Genomic DNA, 27,289 nt, shown 5'->3' with positions numbered 1-27,289 from the left:
GTAACTGTAATTTGATCAATAGTAGTGATATCTGCTCACTGTTGTCAATGTTATGATCTTATTGACATAAATTGTCTTTCTGTCTGCCAGAGATTTTTTTGCACTGCTGCATTACTTTATTACACACTTAGTAGCAGTAATGTTTTTATCAGCCTTAGTTTTTTCTTGTGTCTTGTAAACTTCTGCTTCAGTGCTTCATTTATCATGTGGCCATACTTGCTATTCTTGTTAGTGGTGGTGGTATGGTATTCTGCCTTATGGCAGGTCTTGTCATTAGTTAAGCCTCTTCCACTTTTGTCTGTCCATAGCCAGTCTTTTCATTTCTGAATATTTGTCTCCTTCGATATTGTCCAGCATTTGATAACATCTTTTTCCTCTTCCCCTTTTTCCCTGCACCATTCCTTCTATTCTTTCCTTCAATAAACAGTCCCTCCAATCCAGTTCCGTTTTCTCTTCCTGTTTCTTTCTTCTCCAACTCTTGTTAATACTTCTTCATTCCTTACTCAGTCTTCCCATTTCACTTTTTCCTATCTCCTCCATATCTACATCTGTAGTGCCTCCAGTCTTCTTTCATCAGTGTCCAGGTCTCCACAACATACAGTGCAACCCTCCAGATGTAACATTTGCCAAGTCTTTTCCTCAGATCTTTGTTTAGTGGTTCACAAATTAATTTCTGTTTTCTCTTGAATCCTTCTTTTGCCATTGCAGTTCTTTTCATAATTTATGTTGAGCAATACATATCATACGTTATTACACTTCAGAAATAATTGAAGTTAATAACATATAAAAATAAATTTACTCCTCTAAAGTGAGGATTTTTAAAAAGGAGCATAGAATGATTATTATTTTATAGCCACATCAATAAAGTGCTGAAGAAAATTACAGATATGTGCTGTAGTAGACAGATGTGCCAGCAGCTATATCGAAAATACTTACGAATGACCTTTCACAGAAAACTGTTTAAAATATCACAGTATGATTGCTGTCTATGAATTACAGTTTTTGTTAATCAAAATTTGTTTTCATATTTCAGGTAACTGAAACAGTTAGTCGTCGAAACCTATTTGAAGCAGAATTCCTAGTAGCTCTTTGCAGATACCTTTTGCTTCAGGGATACACAGAAAGTGAAATTACTATACTGACAACTTACTCTGGGCAGATGTATTACATGAGGAAAGTAAGTACTGTGGAGAGATGTATTACATGAGGACAATGAGTGATAATGAATAATATAATCTTGATGTATTATGGAATGCATATTATTTTTCACTTCCATGAAAAGTACATGGATAAAAGAAAATGAAAATCAGCAGAGGAGAGACAAGACAACGTTATCTAATGTCACTCTCATTTGATGGTCTCACCTGATGCAGTTTGTCATTGAAAATACTTCATATTCAGGATATAACATAAATATGATTATTTGAATGTAGGCTTTCCCGGCGTGTACTGCTGATGAAATCTTCTCAGCCTTCCATCTGGATGACTGCGCTCAGATTCTGCTACTTTTTGATGAATGTCGTTCTCATTGACTTCAACTTATGGTGAAATGTCAGTGACGCGTGGGTATCCCATCTACAAGGGTAGTTTGGAAAATAAGTTTGGTAATAAAAAAGGAATCAAATACACATAGCGAAACCAATTTATTTCACAAAAATCTATAACACTTACATTACTTTTCAGTGTAGCCCACATAATTTTCCAGGTATTTCTCACAGTATGATGTGAGTTTATGTATTCCTTTGTAATAGAATGTGTTGTCAACCATGTGGTAACGTCATCGTTGTTGAATCACTTACCACCAAGGGACGGCTTCAGATGCTGAAAGAGATGAAAATTGCAAGGAGGGAGGTTGGGGCTAACCAGAGGATGACCGGAAACTTCCCAGCCAAAGCTCTGAAGGAGTTGTTTTATTACATTTGCAGTGTGTAATTGGGCATTGTCATGAATGGAAACCACACCTTTTGAGAGCAATCTTTGTGCTTGTTCTGGATTGCACTGTGCAATTTCTTGAGCATCTCACAATAAACATCCTTACTGTATATTTCATCTTGTGGTAAAAAATCAGTCACCAACCAGTTCATCAGAAACCACAGGTGGATGTCCACATCACTCTTCGTCATGCACTTGATCATACCCTTCCTTAACTTGTCAGACCTGTCTTCTCACCATTGAAGCACGTATTGCATCTTCTCCGTAAACCTCACAGATTTCTCAATGAAAATCACTTGGTTTAATGTTATTAGCATTCAAAAAATGAATCACAGATCTCAGTTCACCACGGTGGGATTTTTGATCAATGGTGCCATTACAAACAATCACTACGAATGACACACAACACAGAGCAAGCACAAAATGGGGTCAATTATTTCTTCTTGAACCAGAGGTACTACTGCACATGAGCAGAACTGCTGTCGTAGTAGTGCTGTGGAAAAATATCGTAACAGAACTTACTTTCCAAGCTACCCTTGTATATAGCTGAGTAATAGCATTCTCTCCCCACCCCTTTCTCCGGCATGAGGGCTAGTGAGGGGGCGGCACACGGGTGTGGATGGTCAGTTACACTTATGGCATCTTCTGTCTTGGCCAGACTCAAGTGTCAACTGCTGGGCATGATCTCAGCATATAGCTGCTAGTTTAGGGTTCCATTCCAAACTTAACTGGTAGCCCTCATCAGTGTTGATGAGCTTGTCATGAAGTCTTATCTCAGTTAATTCTTTGATGATGCTCTCCCAGAAGCTAGTATCTTGGCACAACATTTTTGTTTTTTTTTTGTACTCGAACATATGTCCCTACTTGAGGCCGTGTCTGCCACTGCCGATTTCTTTACCCCTCAGATGTACACGTTTAACGTGTTCCCGGCAGTGCTGTGAAAGCTGTGTTTGCCCAGTGTACTGGCGGCCACATTCGCAAGCGATACTGTGTATACCAGGTATTTGCAGTTGTAATTTGTCCTTCACCAAGCCAAACAAATCTTTCATTTTTTTCTGCTGTTTGAAGGCTGGCGTGGATATTGTTTCTTCTCAGGATTTTGGCTGAGGGAGGCCAATATAGGGGATAAAAGCAAGCTTATCTTCTTTGCGGGTGGCTGTGTAATTCGTTTTCTTCAATGCACATCTGATATGCACTTCACTGTAACCATTTTGGCAAAACATATTGCTAAGGTGTTGCAGCTGAGCTGGGAGGCTGTCTTTGTCGCAGATAGCATGTGTGCTGTAAACTAGCATCATTAGAGTGGCTCACCACAGCGCCGGGCGATTATAGCTCAGTACGTGAAGAAATAGATCTGTGCAGGTCTTCTTTCTGTAGACTGAATGTCCCAGGGTACTGTCTGCTTTTCTTTTTATTGCAAATATGACAACAGCAGAATGCAAAGTGCTAAGAGAAATGAAAACACCATAGTTCTTCCTGCTGACAAAGGCATTATCTCCGTTCTACTATACGCTCATGTCTGTCACCTGAAACTACACCCTCTGCTGCAGGATCTGGCCTACTTCCATATTTCCATTGTAGTATGTTATCTATCCACAGTCCAAGAAATTTAGTTTCAGTGACCTGTTCAATAACATTATTGTCCATGGTAAGAAATTTAGTTTCAGTGACGTATTCCATAACATTATTGTCTATGACAAATAGTTGTATGTATGATGTATGGCTCTTTGATGGGCAGAATGTCACATGAGCTGTTTAATACATATTAAGGAAAATGTTGTTATCACAGCACAAGTGCAGGAGGCTTTCACTGCTGTCAACTCTGTTGGCTCTTTTCTGCCTTGGAAAAATGTTAGAAAAGAGGAGGTTTATATTATCAGTGAATAATAAAGTTACTGTTGAAGATATGTTTTCTGTGAAATTGCTAATAAAGGAAAAAAAAGAGGGGTAGTCTAAAGTTGAGCCTTTGGGGCTCACGAGGTTACTGTTGTATCTGAATAAGTTTTCATTGCATCATGGGTTGCTGTTTCTACCAGCTGCTCTTTATTTGATACATGTGACTGAAAGCACTCATTGCAGACTCCTCTTAGACCATAGGCATCCTGTTTGGGTAGGAGCTGAGTGTGTGACTGGATCATATTCCTTTGTAAGATGAATAAAAAAGTCCACGAGCATAATATTTTTCATTAAATGGATGTTGTTTCTGGTCAGGAAATTAAAAGAGCCTCATTGATTTATTTATTTATTTCCCCAAATGGCAAGCTATATTGTGCTGTTAGTTGGGAATCACTGTCAGGAAAGACCGCTTCTCAGGTACATACAATTTTTTTCAGTTAATTTAGGTGCATTTCAGATGATGGAGGCAGGCTGTGCTGTTTGCCCAGTGCTCACAGGGAGACATCAAACCTACTTGTTACATACATCCTCCCAGAATAGCACAGGGCTTTTGTAGATTCAATTTGGTTGCTAATATTTTCTGGATATTATGGTCACCTAAATTTATCTTCTAGAGCTGGTCTTGCTATTCACTCCCAGCTAGCAGTTTCTTCACCATGCTCGGATCTCCTTCTTCGGACATTTTGTGAATTAACTGGAAAAAGAACTGAGTTCTCTCCTCAAACAACTTAAAGTGTTCATAACCAGAGCTCTATCAGTTCAACCATATATTGTCATATTAACCATCAATACAATGTACATCGATAATCCAAAACATTGTGACCACTGTCCATCACAACACTGAATGCCGCCTGGTGGCATTGCAGGCTTGTGACATGTAACAAAAGTATGCAAGTGGAACAGACACAGACAGAGGATCACCCCAGCAAAGACGTAGGCTTCAAATGGGAAATTCATTGAGGTAAGTGACTTTGACAAAGGGCGTATTGTTATTACACGGAGCCAGTGAATGAATATCTTGAAAACGGTGAAGCTGGTCAACTGTTCACGTGCTACTGTTGTGAGCATCTATGGAAAGAGGTAAGAGGACAGTGAAACTACCACTTGGCGCTAAAAAGTTGGACATCCAAGAGTCTTCACAGAATGTGAGGTTTGGAGGCTTGTCTGATCTGTAAAGTAGGATAGATGATGATCTGAGACATCTGTACTGAAGGAGAACAATGCTGGTGCATGCACAAGTGTTTCAGAGGGCACTGTTCATTGTACATTGTTGAACATGGAGCTCTGCAGCAGATCAACCCTACATGTTCACATGCCAGTGCAATGACATCGTCAATTACAATTGCAGTGGGTGCAGGACCACCGGAATTAAACTGTCAGTCAATGGATAAATCACAGTTTTGCTATACTAGGTCGATGGTCATTTGGACAAACACCGTCATCGAGTTGAACGGCGGCTTGAAATGTGCAGCACACCATGGGCACAGGGTGGTGGGAGCAGTATTATGCTGTGGGAGACATTCTCCTGTGCTTGAATGTGATGTGTGGTAGTAAATGAAGACACGCTGACAGCTGTGAACCACCTGTGTCCCTTCGTGCTTGATGTCTTCCCTAATGGCAGTGTCATCTTTCAGCAGTGTGGTTGCCAGGAGCCAGAACCATGCTACAGTGGTTTGAGGAGCATTATAGTGAATTCATGTTGATGTCTCAGTGACCAAATTCACCTGATGGAACCCATCTGGGTTGCAGTCGGGTGCCGTCACTGAGTACACAAATCAACAGACTGTTATTATGCGAATAATGTGACCTGTGCATAGACATCTAATGCCACGTACCTCCCCAAACCTACCAACAAACTGTCAGATACCTGATATGCAGAGTCAGTGATGTATTTCATTCCAAAGATGAACCAACAAGTTATTAAGCAGATGGTCATAATGTTTTGGTTCATCAGTGTACTTTACAATGAGCACTAGGTTCCTCCTCCTCTCCGGGGCATATACAATAAAGCAAGTTCAGTACATTACATTTTGACTAATGTTCGTTGCTAATGACAGAGTAGGATGGTGCAGTGGTTAGCACACTGGACTAGCATTTTGGAGGACGATGGTTCAAACTTGCGTCCAGCCATCCTGATTTAGGTTTTCTGTGATTTTCCTAAATTTCTTCAGGCAAATGCCAGGATGGTTCCTTTGAAAGGGCACAGCCAACTACCTTCCCTGTCCTTCCCTAATCCGATGGAATGGATGACCTCACTGTTTGGTCCCCTCCCCCATATTAGTGAGCCAACCAACCACACATTGCTAATGAGGGCTCTTTGGTTATTCCTTGGTGTTCCACCGTAATGCCTTCCATCAATGGCTGCAAGGAATAACATGACCTTCACAGCAAATGACAATATGTATTCACCACTCATGCCCACAGGAGGTGCAACTGTTAGGTGGAATGGCAAGCAGCAGATTGCTGCTTCCAAACCATGTGACAGTGGCATTCTAATCTGAGCTGCTGGAGATGATGCTCGTGTGTGTGAGATGTGCTTGCTTGTGTGAATGTGTGTGTATGTATTTCTCTTTCTTTTTCTGACGAAGGCTGTGGCTGAAAGCTCTTTCTGTAAGCGCCTTTTAGTTGTGCCTGTTTCCAACTGTGTGTCATCTTTATCGTAAGTAGCACTGTATCTTTTTGTTACATTGTTAATATTAGAATTTGGATTTTTCAGTGTAGTGTAGACTAGCATAATACACACTGAAATTTATGTCATTGTGTTTATCTTAACTGTTTCATCATTGCTGCTGCCTTAAATTTTCAGCTGAAAAGGGAATCTGGTGCACTTCAGAATGTCCAAATAACAGTTGTAGATAACTTCCAGGGGGAAGAAAACAAAATAATTCTATTGTCATTGGTGAGGAGCAATGAGGATGCCAACATTGGTTTTCTTAAAGTTGAAAATAGAGTATGTGTCGCTCTCTCTAGAGCTAAAGAAGGCTTTTACATGATTGGTAAGTTATGTTTTAATTGTGAATGGCTCACCATTTGGCTAAAAAACAAATTGTGTTTATTGTTGTGACTTTCGTATGGTTAAATAATGCAATTTTAAAGGAAATTTAGTTCACCATGCTAGTTCAAGTTAATATAAGTAGAAGGGAGATTAGAGCTTGACATCCCTTTGATGACAAATTCATTCATTGGAACACAAGCTTGGCTAGGGGAAGAGGGGGGAAAGAAATTGGCCAATCTCTTTAACAGGAAGCGTGCCAGCATTCACCTTTAGCAATTTAGAGAAATAACAAAAAATTAAAATTTGGATGGCTGGGCGGGTTTAAACTGCTGTCTGCTGGAACATAAGTCCGGTGTGTTACAAGAGATGGTTGTACAAAATCAGAAGGAATGAAGGAACAGAAACAATGAAAATGAATAAAATGTATTTAAAAATTATAACACCATTAGGAAAATTGAGAAGAGAGAGAGAGAGAGAGAGAGAGAGAGAGAGAGACGAATAAATGTTTGTGTGTGACACTTAATAACTGCATTTAAAGTGGACAAATAAGTAAATCTGAGATGGATAAATCTTTGTGTGGGGGGATTTAGCAACTGCATTTAAAATGAATAACTAAGTAAATTTATTGTGACTTGATCAGAAATACTTGGACACTCCAAAGCATACGACAAAAAATCTTGTGTTTTTAATGAATTTGGATATATGTTTTATCTGTCTTCCCAATGAAATATAAACCTTATAATAAAGTATATGTTATTTCATATAGTGATAGTGTCAGGGCTCTCACAAAAAGTAATACTAATAAATAATTGGATAGCTTCAGTGTAGTGTGTCACATGTGTGATTGAGTAGTTAGTGTCTTGTAAGTAAGTCAATAAATGATGAATAACATGAACTATAAACACACTTTGTGTTTGCACTGCTGCCTTGACTTTAATTTTTGGATCGCTTGATAAGTGTGTATCATCAGAAATTAAAACATAAATTGAAATTATTTTGAGAGCTAGATTTACTTTTTTCCACAATTTCTTTTCATTTTCATATTATGACAAAGTGCATTGATGAACTTAATTAGAAATAACCACCATATGAAGAAAATGTTCTTGTCACCATAGTAAGTCGGATACTTTAGCATTTCACTTGATAGAATGTTACCAGACCTTGTAATGCCAGTTGGCATGACAGACAAGCACAGGATGGATAAGATTCGTGATATAGGCACATTTGTAGTGGCCATATTGTGAGTACCTAATGAATGCCCATCTCCATTTTGGGGGTTGTTCAAACAGTGACCTTTTCTCATGATAATGTGTCGCTACTAATTCAGTTCAGGAATACCCACATCTGCTAGTCGTCTTCTGCAGTTGCAGTAGACTATTTCAAATTGTAACAGAAAACAGGTGGATCAGCATAAGCAAATCGCTTGCCAATTCAGTGCTGGACGACACCACCACCACCAACAGCAACAACAACTAGTAAGTAGCTATGTGATCCCTGAACCATATTGTTGTGGTATGCATTAGGGACTGTCTGACACATGTACTACAGCTCATTGCACGTCAAAAGATACAGAGATTAGCATAGATAAAGGGCAGGCAAAGAGCCGTCCGTGGGCCACATTTGGCCTGCTAAGAGTTTTTGAGTGGCCTGCCATGACAGCCAGAGAAATCCACTTTTACCGAGGCTTCCATCCTATGTGCGACCCAACTTTTCTACTAGGATGGCCACACCATTACCCGTGTACAATTCAGGTACTAATCACACAAACCGAGTTGGCATTCAGTTTGGTGGCTGATGGTAGTGCACAGAAAGGTATTTCCCCTTTATGATTACTCCCATCAGTCACTACGCCGAATGTCAACTTGGTTTCTGCATATAGTATGATGCACACTGTTTTTCTGGTTGATCTGGTGTACTTGTATATGCAACAGTAAATCTATAAATTTCCAGCTTTAATCAGTCATCAGTGTCATTTGTTTAATGAAGAAACACACATTTTTTTGTTATCACTGTAACTGAAGCAGTGTTGATTGTGTCGTGAAACAATAGACATATATGAGTACAATATGAGAAGAATTACGAAACAAAACATAGCGAATTTGGCAGCAGACTTTCCAAGGAAGAACACAAGACAAAAACTGTGGATTTTTGTGAAAAGGCCGAGGAAGTAACAATCATTGTTTACAAAGCAGTTAACACATCAAAATAGTGCCACAAAAGCAGGTTTCTTGGTAACCCATAATTTAGGTAAATGCAACAAGCCGTTTTTTTTTTTTTTTTTTTCAGACGATGAGTGTGTGGTACAGAGTACAAGCATATTGTGTCCCGATCTTGCAAGCAGTTCATAATCAAGAAGGACTATAGTGCAGTCCAAGGACTCAGTTTTGATGAACTCACATAATAACTGAAGACTGAGCAAAGGTTTTGTTTGGTCTTTATTGGCATTGGGTGGGAGCACAGATAACTAAGACATGGCACAATTATTTGTCTTTATCCATTGAGTTAATGAAAATTTCGTCATCACAGAGGAGTTAATTGGCCTACAGTCAATGACAAATAGAACCACTGGTCAGGACATACTCAAGCGTGCTGTGAGCTGTGAATTGTGTGGAGAAAAGTGGGTTCTCCAGGAACAAAACTGCAAGCATTATGACCAAAGGGGCCAGAGTGTTCTCTGGGAAAGTTGTAGGTACGGCTAAGTTTTCTTTGTTAAGAAGAAAAAGAAAAAAAAAAAGAGGTTACATGCACAAGACACAGGCAGTGATATATTGTCTTTTCATTGCATTTTGCATCAGGAGAGCTTTTTAAAGCAGTGCTGGACTTAATGCATGTGGTAGAAGTAGATGGTATTGTTGGTGTGTTGCATGCAACCAGAGCGAGGTTGCTGCACCATTGACAGTTCATATTGTTTCTTGAGGATGTAGAGGCACAGAGGTAAAACGTGATGTACCACATCGGTGTGAATTGGTTGAGCCTTGGCAGTGTTACGAGTCTGTGCATTGCAGAATGAAATAGTCTTATTTCTGAGCACAAATCAGATATCTTACGATTTTGTGAGAAGGGGAGACACGAGATATTTTCACCCTGCTATATCTGAGAAATTGAATGGATGGATGTGACGTAGCAGGGAAAGAAGTTGTTTGCACATAAAATGTGGGAACATGTAACATCTTTCAAAGCACAACAAGGATAGGCAAGCAGGTAAAAGCAATTTAAGCGTTTCCCTTCATTAGGAACACACAATGTGCCTGAATGTGTTTCTGGTAATATTAAGGGTCCCCTGCAGAGTATGGAGGAGCAGGTCACAAGATTTCAGGACTGTAAGAAAATTGAACCCAAGTTTCATGTGCTCTCTTATCCCTTCACTGCAGCTGATGTTGACACAGCACCTGAGGACGCAAGCTTGAACTTATTGGCATGTGGTCAGACTGCACTGTGAAAGCAATGTTTAATGCTGTGACATTACTTGACTTTTTGTCCTGATTCTACTCTTGAAGTAGTTTTGTGGGTGTAAGTTCTTTTGGCTCTATGTATATTTCTGAGCAAAGTTTTTCTTGCTTCAAGATGTTTGTTGTTGTGGTCTTCAGTCCTGAGACTGGTTTGATGCAGCTCTCCACACTAATCTATCCTGTGCAAGCTCCTTCATTCCCAGTACCTTCTGCAACCTACATCCTTCTGAATCTGCTTAGTGTATTCATCTCGTGGTCTCCCTCTACGATTTTTACCCTCCCCGCTGCCCTCCAATGCTAAATTTGTGATCCCTTGATGCTTCAGGACATGTCCTACCAGCCGATCCCTTCTTCTGGTCAAGTTGTGCCGCAAACTTCTCATCTCCCCAATCCTATTCAATACCACCTCATTAGTTACGTGATCTACCCTCCTAATCTTCAACATTCTTCTGTAGCACCACATTTCGAAAGCTTCTATTCTCTTCTTGTCCAAACTATTTATCGTCCATACTTCACTTCCATACATGGCTACACTCCATACAAATACTTTCAGAAACGACTTCCTGACACTTAAACCTATACTCGATGTTAACAAATTTCTCTTGTTCAGAAACGCTTTCCTTGCCATTGCCAGTCTACATTTTATATCCTCTCTACTTCGACCATCATCAGTTATTTTGCTCCCCGAATAGCAAAACTCCTTTACTACTTTAAGTGTCTCATTTCCTAATCTAATTCCCTCAGCATCGCCCGACTTAATTTGACTACATTCCATTATCCTTGTTTTGCTTTTGTTGATGTTCGTTTTATATCCTCCTTTCAAGACACTGTCCATTCCATTCAACTGCTCTTCCAAGTCCTTTGCTGCCTCTGACAGAATTACAATGTCATCGGCAAACCTCAAAGTTTTTATTTCTTCTCCCTGGATTTTAATACCTACTCCTAATTTTTCTTTTGTTTCCTTTACTGCTTGCTCAATATACAGATTGAATAACATCGGGAGAGGCTGCAACCCTGTCTCACTCCCTTCCCAACCACTGCTTCCCTTTCATGCCCCTCGACTCGTATGACTGCCATCTGGTTTCTGTACAAATTGTAAATAGCCTTTCGCTCCCTGTATTTTACCCCTGCCACCTTTAGAATTTGAAAGAGAGTATTCCAGTCAACATTGTCAAAAGCTTTCTCTAAGTCTACAAATGCTAGAAACGTAGGTTTGCCTTTCCTTAATCTTTCTTCTAAGATAAGTCGTAAGGTCAGTATTGCCTCACGTGTTCTAACATTTCTACGGAATCCAAACTGATCTTCCCCGAGGTCAGCTTGTACCAGTTTTTCCATTCATCTGTAAAGAATTCGTGTTACTATTTTGCAGCTGTGACTTATTAAACTGATAGTTCGGTAATTTTCACATCTGTCAACACCTGCTTTCTTTGGGATTGGAATTATTATATTCTTCTTGAAGTCTGAGGGTATTTCGCCTGTCTTGTACATCTTGCTCACCAGATGGAAGAGTTTTGTCAGGACTGGCTCTCCCAAGGCCGTCAGTAGTTCTAATGGAATGTTGTCTACTCCCGGGGCCTTGTTTCGACTCAGGTCTTTCAGTGCTCTGTCAAACTCTTCACCCAGTATCGTATCTCCCGTTTCATCTACATCTACATCCTCTTCCATTTCCATAATATTGTCCTCAAGTACATCGCCCTTGTATAGATCAACATGAGCATATATAGAGGCTCCTGGACAGACATTATCTAGCATGTGGTGATTATCTTAACAAGGAATCTCATTCCTGATACTTTTTTTTTTATTTTTTTTTTATTTTTATTTTTTTTAAGGAAAGTAGAAAAGGGTGACAAATAATTGAAATTATCTATAAATAAACTGTTTAGACTGTCACTATTTTATTTTATGTACGTTTATTAAGTTTTATGATACAATTTCCACTGTTTCTGAAGTATAAAGTTAAGTAATAAATTCAATCATTTTGAAAGGTGCTGTCCTCTAGTAAACGCCATTTCCACAAAGTGGCCCTGAGTCAAAATAACTGCCCACCCCTGGCATAGATGCAGGTACACCACCAACAGACACTCAAAATTCTGGAAAGATGTTTCCTAGACTTATGAGTTAAAGTACAAATTAGTAGGTGGATGTATCAGGGTACAAGTACGTCAGTAAACTTACGAGAATGTGCATTCCATTTACCAACAGGGCACCCTTCAGGCAAATGGGAGAGAGATTCTCGCATTTGGAATATTGACATAGGTAGAAGCGAGGCCTCTGATGTGTCTGCCGTTAGATACAGGAATCAGCAATGTGCATTTGTTAATTTCCTTACTGTTTCATAACTGGTGGCCAGTATCTTCAGTTAGACAGTGCGCTACCAAATTGTGAATTGTATCATTGGTTTAAGGAACAGTCCATGGACAAAAGGCAGCTGATTTGGTCCCTCTTTACCTGACTTCTATCCTACTAAACAGTACTGTGTCTAATTTGATTGCACATAAATATATTGATCAATTTTTGAAAGATCTAATTGGTGGCACAGTATCCCTGTTACTTTAATTATTCACTCTCTTCTTTAGGACAACGTAATGAGAGATTCTTTGAAGTGCAGAACATGCTGAACTGTGATTAATTTATCTATGTTGTGTTATGATTTTGCTTGTTATCCAACTGACCCACAAGGAATTTTAAACAGTGTTTTCCATTTACTGTATGACCATTAAAGTCTAATTCTGATGCTAAAAGATCATTAAAGCCAATTTGGAATTGTGTAATAAGAGTCTTTGGGAGATTAAGATAAACTTTTAGCTGTGAAACACTTGAAGTCAACGTTGACTATTATCCGAGAAGTGTCTGTTAACCTAGTTTGGAAATATGAGTAGTATGCTTATGTCATCTGCAGATGCTAGTTTTTAAACTGCTCTTTAAAATCATTGGAAGATCATTTATGTATGTTAAAAACAAGAGCGGGTCCAGTACCAGCACTTGTGACAAGTCACATATGTTCCCCTTTCTGAGATTAGTTTCATGCCTGTGACACAGTCTGTTGATGACATCATTTCTGTTATGAGAGTAAGATACAGTCCATGTAAGATGAGTACCATTGATGCTATAACATTTTAGTTTGCTAAGTAGGATTTTGTGATGCATACAATCAGCAGCTTTGGGAAGTCACAGAATATACCAACAGGATAATTTTTCTTATGTAGCTCTGATAGCATTTCTCTTGTGAGGTGTTGCATTACTTTGTCTATGAAGAGTCTATTGCGAAAGCCTAACTAAGGGGCACTTACCAAGTTCTGCTCAGTTAAATGTGTCAGTATGCAATATTAGAGCACTTTTTCAAACACTTGTGTGAAGATTGGAAGGAGTGATTTTGGTCTGTAATTAGAGTTTGCTTACGTATCTCCAGTTTCGTAGATGGGCGTTACTACAGCATAGTTAAGTCTGCAAGGAAATATTCCCTGAGTCATTGACTGATTACAAAGATAGCTTAGGGTTATCCTATAAAGTCAGCACAAGATTTTAATGTTTTAATAGAAGTATCTTGTCAGCAGAAATCTCTAGTAATGTAATGAATTTTGTGATCTCCATCGGGGTTGACAAAATCTTCTTGGGCTTCCATCTTGAGTGGCTGCATTGAAATTATAAAATAAAGAGAATCCAAGGATCTCAGGAAATACATAACCAGAGCATTAGAAACTTACTTTTCAAAATACTCACAATATAATAATTGAAAAATAAAAGAAACAATTGACAAACTACTCCCAAAAAACCAGATGGGATTCAGAAAAGAAAGATCAACTCTGGACGGGACAAGAGCCCCGCTAAAGAACGTGTGTTGCCCTTGGAGATAGAAAAGAAGTTTTGTATAATATTAATTGTAGACTTCACAAAAGCCTTTTATCTTATAAACAGAAAGCCATTGACAAAAAGCTAGAGGAAACCCCTAAGGAGTATGGAGCTTATGAGTCATGTCCATACTCTAAAGGAAAGAAATAAGGATCTTTGGGAGACTCAATATGTCAATTATTGTTTATCCTTACACTGAAAGAAATTATATATGAATACCCCAAAGGAGGGGCAAAGTGCCGTGTGCATATGCAGATGGTACAGTAATATGATCAAAAGGAATTATAAAGCTACATAAAGATATGCAACATGGAAGATTGGTGTGCCAAACATGACTTCGAAATAAATGTGGCAAAAACAGAGATGATGGAGCTCAGAAATTGAGGAAAAACACCTGCATCAGCAGATATCTTGATGTGGGAGAAAAAACTAAAAATCATACCAGACTTCAAATACCTTGACGACAAGATACAAATGCATGCAGAAATGTTTCATGAGACATGTAATAGAGAAAGCAATGCAAGCAATAATGGCTATTCATGAAATAGATGGCATTAGATACCTCGGCATAGAGACAGCAAATGGCACTATTCAGAGCCAAAATCCCACTGATGTACAGCATAGAAATTGTCGGCCCACATCTCACAATGAAAAACTTAACAACATTAGCATGAGTAAAGGTGATGTATATAAAGAAAGTGATCAGTGTGTCTAAAACTATGTGATGCAGACTCTGTATACTGCTAGCGAGGGAATTCTTTCTGATTGAAGACGTATGGACAAGCCTGATGCTACCCCATACCAGTGCTTTGGTAAGACTGTTAAAAACATTGCCAGGAAAAAGGGAAGACATACCTCCAAAATTTTACAGCACAGGGTCCATTACTGACTGAAGATGAGGCACTTGGTAACCAGAATGGCAGTCCATAGTTTCCACCAACTTACCTGCAACAACACGTGTCATGAACAAATCACAATGTGTGATTGTAAACTTTATAGCAAAATAGGCCACTGTTACATTGTTGAACACTGTACTAAAAGGATGCAGTTAGTGACTATGCAAACCACAATATGTAAAATTTTTACTTTCTTGTGTTATTATAGTTGTACTTTCAAATTGTATGTATATTGGTTGCAATAAATATATTATTATAACAATTTGATCCTTCAAATATGGGATTGCAACTAGTTGACATCGTCAGCAGCAGCCGATATTTTGACACGTGCACGTCCTGTGATTTTCATGGCAAACTGCAGACTGTAAATTTGAAACAACCTCACTTTACAGTGCAGTTCCAGGAAGATCACGCGCACACACACACACACACACACACACACACACACACACACACACACACTCTGTGAACTGTGTAGTGCCACCACACAACCAAAGAGGAATGACATCTGAAATTATCAATAGTGATAATTAATAACCAATGGGTGAGGTAGTATTAACTCTGTCCTTCTCTTCTTTGACAAGGGAGAGAGCAGAATTCCACACAGAATTTAAGCAAAAGCCTTCATCTGTATTTATAAAGTTACTTGCTAATTTAATTTCAGCTGTTTCCTTAATAACAGTATCTCAATAGCAGGAAATTGATTACAGAATCTCAGTGTTCTTATATTCCGCAGGATGACTGGTGCCGAGACAGTGTTCTGGAACAGCAGATTTGCTTGGCTGTTGTGTGTATGTGTGATGCTTATGTTCAGTACACGATCCTGACCAATGAATAACATACCTCAACTGCAAGGAATATGATAGACACCCATCCTGCACTAACCGAGATCAATCTTTACAGAACCTAAAAGAACCTTATTTTAAATGGTGGTTGAAAATCACATTTCACATCATATTTCCACAAAATACAACCAGTCGTGTTGAAAATGGCCCCTGTGTAAGGCTAGAAGGCCATAGACTTTGGTGCCACCTCGATATCATTATCAGTGATCTGATGCATAGTTTGTGATAGCACAACACATTTGATCTGTCTTTCACTATAACTATTCTGATGAAAGACGACCTCAAGATGAGGTAACTTACCTGATAAACTCTCATATAACATATAGGGAACAGCACAATAAAAATCAAGGCTTTTGATAGTATTCTGCAGCAAGGAACTTTTCTAGGGCTCTGTTAGTCTTTTTCTCAATACTTCTTGTGGGGTCAGCATTGAAACCAGCATGTATTGACAACAGTTCTGTTGTTTGCCTCATGACAATGAAAACTTGAGCGGTTTTTAGAGCACCTGAATTCAGTCCACTCAAATATTCTTTTCATGATGAAGGTTGAAAAGGATGGCTGCCTTGCCCTCCTTGACATGTTGGTCAGGGTACTTTATGGTACTTTGGGTTGTGCCCTTTATAGGAGGCCTACTCCACTGACTTGTAACTACAGGCTAATATTTGTCACCATCCTGCACAGTGTGAAGGGGTATCTCATACCTTGGCTCACAGGGCCCACGTTGCCTCAGACCCTGAGAGTTTGTTAGCTGAGATAGCCAATTTTGAGGTCACTATCATCAGAATGGTTATAGTGAAAGACAGATCATACAAGTGTTGCACTGTCAACAAACAGTGCATTTGGGATCAATGGTATCAGGCTACACCTTTTTGCTGTATTTTGAGACCATTTCCAACAGGATAAGTTGTATTTTGTGGAAATATGATGTGAAATGCATTTTTTGACCACCACCTCAGATTAGGGTCTTTTAGTTTCCGTTAAGGATGATCTTGGTTTTAAGGCGATTGTCTATTGTATTCCTTAGCTGCGGCATGTTATATATTGGTAAGACTGACAGGACAGCGGGTGACTGGTGTCCTGAGTGTAAGTCTCACAGACACTTAACATGCTGAGCAAATCAGTTATTGCATAACATTGTCTTGCCGCCTTTCATCCTATGGAATATGACAACACGCAGATTCTGGCGTGCGCTTCCAGCTATTGGTATAGTGACACTAAGGAAGCAGTTGAAATTATATTAGCAATTAACCTCATAAATAGAGATGGAGGTTTTTGCTTAAATTGAAATCCTGCTCTCTCCATTGTTAAAAAACAGAGGGACAGAGTTAATGGTACCACACCCCCATTGGTTATTAATATTCACTATCAGTAACTTCTGACATCGGTCGTCTTTGCTTGTGTTGTGGCAAAAGTTTGTGTATGTGTGTGTGGGGGGGGGGGGATTATTTTTCCACAACTGCAGTGCATACTGAGGTTTTAAATTCCCTTGCACAGTGCTTACTAGCTGCAGTATTGCCTTGAAAATGACAGGGAGTGCACCTGTCAAAATATCAACGGTTGTCAATGATGTGACCCACGTGCATGTGTGTAAGTTATCTGGACATTGTATATGCCAGGGAAAACTTGGGCTTCAATTTGATCCTGATATTTTATCCCTGATAACTTCAGAATTTCGAGTCAACACTGCCAGAAGTTTTTTCCTAAATCAATATATATCTCTTCTAAGATAAGTATATTATGTCTGTTTCCTTATACATTCTGACATTTCTCAGGGGCCAATATGACCTCAGCCTATATCTCAGGTACCAGTCATTCCTTTCTTCTGAAGATAATATGTGTAAGTATTTTGCAATTGTGACTAGGTTTAGCAATACTCATACCTCTCAGCACTTGCTTTCCTTGACTTGGGGGCTTCTTGAAGCCTAAGAATATTTTGCTGTTCTTACATATTCTGCATGTTAAGTGAAACAGTTTTGTCATCATTTTTTTTGTGTGGATCTTGATAATTCATTATAAGAGAGCAGTTACTTTATATATTTAACCTGTTAGGCCAGAAATTGCTGTTATGCTTAATGTTGAATTCAAAACAACACAGTAGTAGTAAACAGTTATATCTTCAGAATGAAAAAATATAAGGAGTAATGAAGACAAATCTAAGGTTCCATGAAATGAATAAAAATTCAGGATGTAAGATGTTGTTACTATCCTTTGTATTTTTTTCCAAAGAGCATTTCATTCTGCATCGATGAACCAGTGCAACTGATTAGTAGAAAGACATAATTCTGTGTCTGCAAATTATATTTTAAGCACTAGGTTATGTTACTGTTGATGCATTTATATTACACTTACTTTTGACTGAATTTTGTCCTCATTATCTTCCATTCAGTAACAACATTAAAAGTACATTGTACTTATGTAGGTAACATGGACAGTCTAACTAGAAGCAGCAAAATATGGCCAAAAATAAATGAAACACTGATGAAACAAGATGCAATTGGCCGTCACTTGACACTGAAATGTCAGGTACACCCCAGCGAGAATACAAAAGTTGCCTCAGCATCAGATTTCAAGGCTGTTCCTGAGGGAGGTTGCAGCCTTCCTTGTGAGGCTGAACTTCCTTGTGGCCACAAATGTCAGAGTGTTTGTCATGTACAGGACAGATATCATGAAAAAACTAAGTGCTCCTTTCCTTGCCAAAGGTAAGACTTAAAATATAATCACAATCATTTTCATGTCACAAAGGGTCATGTGCGATGTGACTGTAATTTGTAATGATTGCTAACTGTTGTTAATCAATCACAGTCTCTGAATATGGTATTATGAGTCCATTGTCTTCATTGTTACATAGAAGATAGAGAAGGTATTCAATAATCCAGTTTTCCCTCCCTTGTGTGCTGACGTGTTAGAATGTCCACGTTACATGGGTCTGAAAATTGTTTTGCATATAATCCACATAGTTTAAAGTTAAAATGAGGTGATTATATTTAGTGTGCTTCACCAAAAGCTTATTGTGTTGACATCAACATGTGGTACTTTTATAAATACAACAGATTCCAAGGGCCTGACAGAAAAAGTAATGCAAAGAAAAAGAAAAAGGGTTATAGGCTCTCAGACACACTACAGGAAGTGCGTCAGTCTAAAAGTGTGTATGGCAAACACAGAAAGGTAGACCTAGCAACAAGCTTTATCATAGTTGTAATATTGTCATAGCTGTGTTGGGAAAGAACGAGAACTCTAAGCACTAATAGAAAGCACTGACGCTTAAATTATTATAGGTATGAATAGCCAGAAATAAGTTCGGGTGAAATTTTTACAAAGAACCTACCCGTGTTCAGAATAGATTAAATACATTTTTGGTGGTTGGATGTTTACTTTTCTCAGAAGTAGTTTACCTTGTTGTAAAATTGAAGTAGATAGTTCCTGTAAGATATTATGAGTAGAGGTTATATTTGACAGCCAGAATAAATTAATAATTGGTTTGTTTTACCGACACCCTGACTCAGATGATACAGTTGCTGAACAGTTCAAAGAAAACTTGGAGTCTTATTTAAGTAGGTACCCCACTCATACAATTTTAGTTGGTGGTGGCTTCAATCTACCCTCAATATATTGGCAAAAATCCTTGTTTGAAGCCAGCTTAGGCATAAAACATTGTCTGAAATTGTGCTGAATGCTTTCTCAGAAAATTGTTTTGAACAATCAGTTCAGGAGCCCACTCAAGGTGTAAATGGTTGTGAAAACATACTTGACCTCATAGCAGCAAATAATCCTGGGCAAATAGGCAGCATCATGACAGATACAGGGATTAATGACCACTAGGCTGTTGTAGTGAGACTGAATACTGTAACATCCAAACCCACCAAAAATAAATGCAGATAAAAATTTGCTTGACACCTTTCTAAGAGACAGTCATTAGAGAGTAGAAAAGTACAGAAACAGCTTGAAGGTGGTTCGTTGAATCCTCTGCCAGGCACTTCATTGTAAGTTGCAGAGTAATCACGTAATTGTAGATGTAAAAGAAATAACCTTGCCAATTGATGAAATTGCTACTCCTGTCGAATACAGAGGGGCAGTGTACTATCATTTCAGGTAATGTCAGTAGTAGAATATTTGTGTCTTGCTTTGTGTGATGAGTGGATCCAAATAAAAAAAGTATTTTAGAGACGTTGTTACAATGGAAATCATTGCCAAACTAACGTCAAAAATTATTTGTACATTTCGGTCATTAATAAAACAAAAGCAGGATTAATGAAAATACTACAGTTATAAACATCTGTATGAAATTACAGATACATCCATACTCTGCAAACCACTGTGAAGTACGTGGAATAGGGTACTTTACATTGTACGACATATTAGTGTGTCTTCCCATTCTGTGTGCATATGGGATGCAAGGAGAATAACTGCTTAAATGTATTTCTGTGTGCAGTAATTAGTCCGATCTTGTCTTCAATCACTATAGGAGCAGTACGTTAGTATATTCCTTGCCCAGTAGAGTTTCTTGAAATTTCTGAGTAGGCTTTTGTAAGATGGTTGGCATCTATCTTCAAGCAGCTATGTGTTTAGGTTTTTCGGCATTTCCATTTCAATATTCTTCGCTTCAGACAATCTTGTGACCATTTATGTTGCCTTGTTTTTATATATTCAGTACCCCCTGTTATATTTATTTGGTATGTGTACCACACTTTTGAACAATATTTAAGTGTATGTTTGTGGTGGGTGGTGAAGGAAGTGGGGAGGGGCAGTAGTGGTGCTCAGTGACAAAGATGATATTAAAAGACCAGTCACATAATTGTTTTGCAAGTAGTCTCCATTCTAGTTTCACTGCATCTTTTCAGCATCATACCAATGGACCGAATTCTTACCAACAACTAAGCTTACATGAAAATACCATTGTATATGCTCACAAATTATGATACCCCAGTATTTTTATAAGTTTTCTGATTCCAACTGTAACTCATTAGTACTGTTGTCATACGATAGTCCTTTTTTTTCTTATTTTGAGAAGTGCACAATTTTATACTTCTGAACATTTTAGAGGTTCAGAGCAAAAGTGGATCAAGTCCATATTTTACTCTTACAAGAAAAACTGATATAAAGTTAAAGTAATACATTTTATTGCAGATAAAGAATTAAATGTTAATTTTTTTACATTGAAGAATAACAAATACATGCTAATCTATATAACATGATGCAGACAGACATTTTTATCAATTTAAAAGTTTTTTTTCCTATTTATTTTCTATTTACTGGACTTTGTTCACTAGTGCACTGGAAAATTTCCACTTCGTACTTCAAAAATTAAACCAATGTCCCTGTTTCTTTTCATTTTTTAATGCATCCTCTTAAATTACTTTTTCTTTTAATTAATTATTCAAACTGCAAGATTATAAGTAAGTTCACTTACCATTGCTACTACTTCTTCTTCTTTTCTTTCATGCAGACACTATTTAATCCCCACCTACGAATAATCTTGTTCATGAAAATCTTGTTGGTCATTTCGTGTTCTCCCTCATGTAGCTATCTTTGCAGTTAGGAATTCTTGTAATAGGCTTGATGTAATGTTGGAATGAACTTCAGTAAATTGAACATGTCCTCCTCCTTTTCATTTGTAACTGATCTATGATTCTTGATTAGTTGATCTTGGTGGACTCTGGCTAGCGAATTAAGTTTATTTCCTTTTTTCTTCTTGATAAAATGTACCTCATTGAATTCCACCATGCCACTTAACCTCTTTAAACCTTACTGTAAAAGGCATTCCTCTGCCATACCTCACTCATCAAGTGATTAACAAATTTAACCCATAGGCATTAATATTTTGTGTTCTGGTTTTGTTCTTTTCATTACATTGACTTCCAGTTTTGGTGCTTTGCATTTTTCATATTTTAAAGTATTGACCATTCCTCTGGGCCATAGGTATTTTGCATTTTGCTTGCAGCTGTTTTTTATTTTACACAAGTCAGCTGCATTCACAGCGTTCAGTAAAAGTGAATGGCCCAAAACTATACATTTGTGGTCAGTTACTTCCACCTGCATTTTTGTATCATTGACTATTATCAAGAGGATGAGAGCTATCTTAATGGATTCTGTCCAGAACACACATCAGAATAAAGAGCAACGTGTTTGTGCGTTGATTATTAAAGTGGAACTTCCCGTGACACTTTCCTGAAGAGCTTGAATTATCAGTATCCAGAAAAATGTAATCAGATTCCTCTTCCATTATTGCACTCTAACTTAATAAAAGCTGCACAAATTAATTCATACTTTAATACCTCAGTATTCTAAGACACAACTCCATTATGTTTTCTGTCCAATTTTCTGTATATGATTTTTTTCTGTCCAATTTTCTGTATATGATTTGCAGCTTGACATGATTGACAATAGCTCTGCCTCTGCCAGAAGATGCAATCTTGTCTTGGAGCATCAAGTAACTACCGCATCCTGCAGACAGTATATTGAACTACAGACTTGGTTCCCCCTTTCCTTGAAGAATTACTGATATTTTGAACCCAGCTGTCGTAAAGCTAAGATTTTAAATTTTTTGGACTTGGTTTATTTTTACACGGAGCCTTTCATTTAAAGCAAGTTTATAATGTATACAACACTTTGATATTGTATCAGTAACTGACTGAATATTTGTCCTAATATAATAACAAAAATAGTCAATTTTTGACAATATAGGGTAATCGTAGAGAGAAAAAATCTACTCACCAAGCAGTGGCAGGAGAACACACATAAAAAAAGAATACACATATTACAATACATAATATATATAATACCTTTTTTGTATGTGTGTTCTCCTGCTGCCGCTTGGTGAGTATATTTTTTTTAATCTATACAATTACATTATATTGTGTGTGTGGTGTCACCGCCAGACACCACACTTGCTAGGTGGTAGTTTAAATCGGCCGCGGTCCATTTAGTACAGGTCGGACCCGCGTGTCGCCACTGTGTGATCGCAGACCGAGCGCCACCACAAGGCAGGTCTCGAGATACGGAATAGCACTCGCCCCAGTTGTACGACGACTTTGCTAGCAACTACACTGACAAAGCCTTTCTCTCATTTGCCGAGAGACAGTTAGAATAGCCTTCAGCTAAGTCCATGACTACGACCTAGCAAGGCGCCATTAACCGTATCTGAAGATAGTCTTATTTGTATTATCAAGAGCGATGTACCACAAGGATCGAATAAAGTTAAGTATTCGAGGAGCTGCATACTTTTCTTATTAGCATTCACTAATTATCCTGTTCCAGAATTCACGCCCGTCTGCGTTATATAGCGTGCATTTTAGGCTTCCTCTATCTACAAGGTGTTGGCACATTTACCAACACATCAGTGTGAATATTTGTTCTGTGTTTTTCAGAGGTACTTCATTATGAATAAGTGTCTCTTCTTCAAAAGTTGAGGTTATTATTGACAGCTAGATCTATATAAAATGTTGCATGAACATCAGATGTTCAAAACATTTCCCTTGAACATGCCTCATGTTGCTTCTAAATATGTCAGTGACTCTCCATCAAAGATGACATGCTGCATCCTCCCTCCCAAAAAATCTTCGGTCGAGTCACAAATTTCACTTGAAACCCTATTGTATTTTATTTCTGCTAACAGATTCTGTCAGGTATGGAAGTGAAGAAGTACTGCATCAACCTGATTATCTTGACATGTGGCTTTCACAATGTCATGTGAGAAAAAAATAAATTGGGTTTTGCATTTCCAGTGTTTTCGGAATTCATATGGATTGGCGTGGCATAGTTCATTCTGTTTCAGGTACCTGTAGGCAGATCTGACCTAATCTGTCTTTCAACTTTTTTGTTCGAGGGTGCAGTGTATATTATGGTTAAAAATTGAGGTAACTTAATCATAAATTCTGTGTAGAATCTGTTAGAAGTTCGATTCTGCTCATAGACCTTGTTCAGTTTTATCACTTTTAGCTGCTTCTCAGCATCGGTCGTAGTGATATCTACATCACTTATCTTTGATGTCTCCTTCGAAATACTCTCCTCCACAATTGATACATTGTACCCAATGCTGTTTCCGCTTTCAGAAGCAGTTTTGATATGCCTCTTGCTTGGATTGCGAGATGCACCATCTGCGAATTTTCTCTTATCTATCGTTGCAAATCTTTGTCCTTTCAACCAGATTTTCAACTTTGAAAATAAAAAACAGTCTGCAGTGAAGAGGTCTGGAGAGTATGGAGGATGAGATTGTACAGTGATTTTGGTTTTTTTTTGTGCAATAGGCGTGCACCAACAGGGATAAATGTGTGGTGCATTATCGTGTTGCAAGAGCCGTGAATCATCTAGCCACATCTCAGGCTGTTTCCATCTCACATTTTCTCACAGGCGTCACATGTCCCAGTGGCATAATCAATTAATAGTTTGTCCCTGTGGTGCAAATTCATGATGAACTAACCCTTCAAAGTCAAAGAAAACTATCAGCATGGCTTTGATATTTGACCTGACCTGATAAGATGACCTGAAGATCTTTCTTGTCCTGACTCACGAGACATGGGATGAACTTGGTGGCAATATGATGCATTCCAACACGTTGTGACACGATTTCATGATATGATCCAACTGAAATGTTACATTCTTCTGCAATCTCTCGAACAGTCAGTCTTCATTTGGCACGCACAGTTTCATTGAAGTTCCTCACATGAGCATCATTGGTAGACATTGAAGGGCGTCCTGAATGAGTGTCACCTTTAACTTCCGTCTGGCCATTTTTAAACTGTGTGAACCATTAGTAACACCAATTATGGCTTAATCATTACTGTAGGCTTCCTGCCTCATTCGGTGTGTCTCTGTAAAGGTTTTCTTGAGTTTCACACAAACTTCAATGTAGATGCATTGTTTCTCTAACTCTGCCATCTCAAAATTTGCAAACTTTGCGGCACAATGTTCTACGCTACTACTAACGGACATACAACAATGAAACTTCCGTTTTTTTGCGAGCTCCATTGCTTCTTAGGAGTGCTCCAAATCCTGGGATTGTGATGCAAATGCTTCAGCTGTTGATTACTAAAATCATAATAGCTGTATCTGTGGGAGTTGTTTATTTGGTTCGTACAATAATTCTTCGATGTCTTGTAAAAGCTACAATTATCTGCAGTGGATGGAAAATCACGTAATCTAAAATAATCTTATTTACTTTGCACACAGCTGTCTGGGTAGCGCACTCCTGACCCATCAGGAGGATCCTACTTTTTTCAACATTATGGTGCAAGTCAAGAAAGTCAGAGCCCAACTTGTCACAAAACCTTCAACATTTCTAGTTCAAGCCTTTTATACAACTCATAAGCTTTTGATTTCAGACAAATTTGTAGATATTGCTGCAGACATTGCTTTGGTGACATTATGTGAGCAAGGCTGGTCATCTCAATCTCATCTGCTGGTCACTGTAATGATCCGAGAATGACTTTACCTCTAGATGATTGGCATTGTTTATTCACATGTTCTCTACAGTCTGTAGCTCACACCTCTCTCACTTAAATGCTGCTGCAGCAGAAAATACACAGTGAATGCACAGGGTTATCCTTCTTATCCCTAACTGCCAGTGTCCTAAGTGGTATAAATATTTGCTGTACAGTTGAAACTGCTGATAATTAATAGACTGCTACAGACTTCCCTACATGTGAATTGTGTCACATGAATGAGAAAAAGAAGAAAATTTTAGATTCATCCATATATCCAAAAATAAATAAAAATAAAAATAAAAAATAGGCTGTTTGTAGCAACCAAAGAGATGCAGGAGATGGATTTGAAATTCATAGCATTTTATAGAACAAATGAACACAGCTACAGTGATTTTGCACAATTAACTTCTGCCTTAACACAGTGTTACTTTTATTTTGAAAACCCAAATGTCTTCAGATATATGTACACAAAGTTATGGTGCTAGTGGTTTGTTCTTGTTAAATCTTTTATATGTGAACAACATTGTGTTTGTATGTATGAGAAATTTGAGGCTTTTCTGCCACTTTCCTGCTGTTTTTAGTATTTATTTCTTCTTGAAAATGCAAGGTTGCAAATCTCACAAAAGAATACTCCAGGTATGTTGTATTTTATTTGTGTATTTGTTTCCTTTGACATGCCAGTAATTTTATTTTGATTGGTTAATGTACAGTATATTGCAAATATGTCATAAAAATTTCTTTGCCACTTGACACTACCAGTCAAATCCCTCTATAGTAGCCGGGGATTGTGAAGTTGTATTAAATGGGATTTTTTTCCGGTTCCTTTACAAAACTAATTTTCAGAACCTGCTTGTTCATTTTCTTATTACATCAGTACAGAGTTGTGTTCAAGGACACAATGCAGGTCAGCTCACTTGGCAGTGTGGATGCCAAGTCATTGGCAAATGGTTGGCAACGCATTGTGAGTGATTTACTGAAGAGTCACTCTGTTGTCACGCTCTCTGCACCCGCTTGCATCGGCAGTGGGGTTCATTTGTGTTGCTCCCATATGGGGAGGGCCTAAATGGTATAAGATAGAGGTACAACATGTGCAGTATCCACAATTCAGACAGGATACATATCCACAAGTGAAAAGTAACTTTGGGGTAATCTTGAGTCAACTCTGCAATATAGTTAGAAGTGAGGGTCTATGTGATATGAAGAGAGGGGCACACAGTTGCTGAGATATTCATAAAGGATTCAGTAGAAAATAAAATGGAACTGAGGTTATTTTGTAGGCTGGTCGGTATTGCCAACACTTAGTATACTCACTTCAGTGAACGGAGTTTTTGTCACAAAACATTTTTTGTAGTGCATGAGATTTTGCCAATGTTTGAGGTGAGTCACTAAGTTGATTCTGCATAGCATTCATATCATGAGTTATTATGTCATGGGGGGGGGGGGGGGGGGGGAGGGAGGGGGGGTATTTCGTAATGAGATAGTAACTGGGCAGTGACCAGTCAAATTCGTTGCACATGAGACAGTAAACTGTCTTCAGTATCTTCCAAGATGAAACAGTCTCTACAAAAGGCACTGAATTGTGTTGTTCATGTAAGTAAAGATGCTGATTGTGTTACCATTGTCTACTAGGAGACCAGCTATATAGAACAGCACTGGGTTGTGCTTATTCAGTGGCAGTTGGTGATTTGGTCAGGTGGAGAGCGGGATCTTATTTCTGCAAATTCCTGTAAAACAATATGATGGCATTCTCGATTATGGTGGCTACATATCTGCACTTTTGTTATAGAAGTTTTCAAGTTCATGAAGTTTGAACATTACTCCACCATACAGACAATGGCGAAAATTATGTAACAATATCGCAGCATAGCAAAATGGTGCAAACACCTGACAAAACCAGTGGATAGGAGAGGCAGAAAATAAAATATAGAGGAGTAAGTAGAGCAAAACAAGGCTGAAAAGGGCATACTAGTTAATTTTGGGACAGTGTGGAGTACGTAGCATACAGATG

At 38.3% G+C, this 27,289-nt stretch overlaps 1 protein-coding gene across 1 annotated transcript in view; it reads left to right on the top strand.

Annotated features, from left to right (window-relative positions):
• LOC124595720 (NFX1-type zinc finger-containing protein 1-like) overlaps positions 1-27,289 on the top strand; it is a 413,636-nt gene that overhangs the window by 171,127 nt on the left and 215,220 nt on the right. Inside the window, exons 6-8 of the mRNA XM_047134586.1 lie at positions 1,034-1,177; positions 6,635-6,824; positions 18,282-18,561. Of these exons, the coding sequence (XP_046990542.1) occupies positions 1,034-1,177; positions 6,635-6,824; positions 18,282-18,561 (614 nt within the window). The remainder of the gene's footprint in view (positions 1-1,033; positions 1,178-6,634; positions 6,825-18,281; positions 18,562-27,289) is intronic.

The sequence above is a fragment of the Schistocerca americana genome, chromosome 2, assembly GCF_021461395.2.
Source record: "Schistocerca americana isolate TAMUIC-IGC-003095 chromosome 2, iqSchAmer2.1, whole genome shotgun sequence".
In the NCBI taxonomy this organism is placed as follows: domain Eukaryota; kingdom Metazoa; phylum Arthropoda; class Insecta; order Orthoptera; family Acrididae; genus Schistocerca; species Schistocerca americana.
Note: the sequence above shows the minus strand (reverse complement) of the source record. Positions and strands in the feature narration are given on the sequence as shown.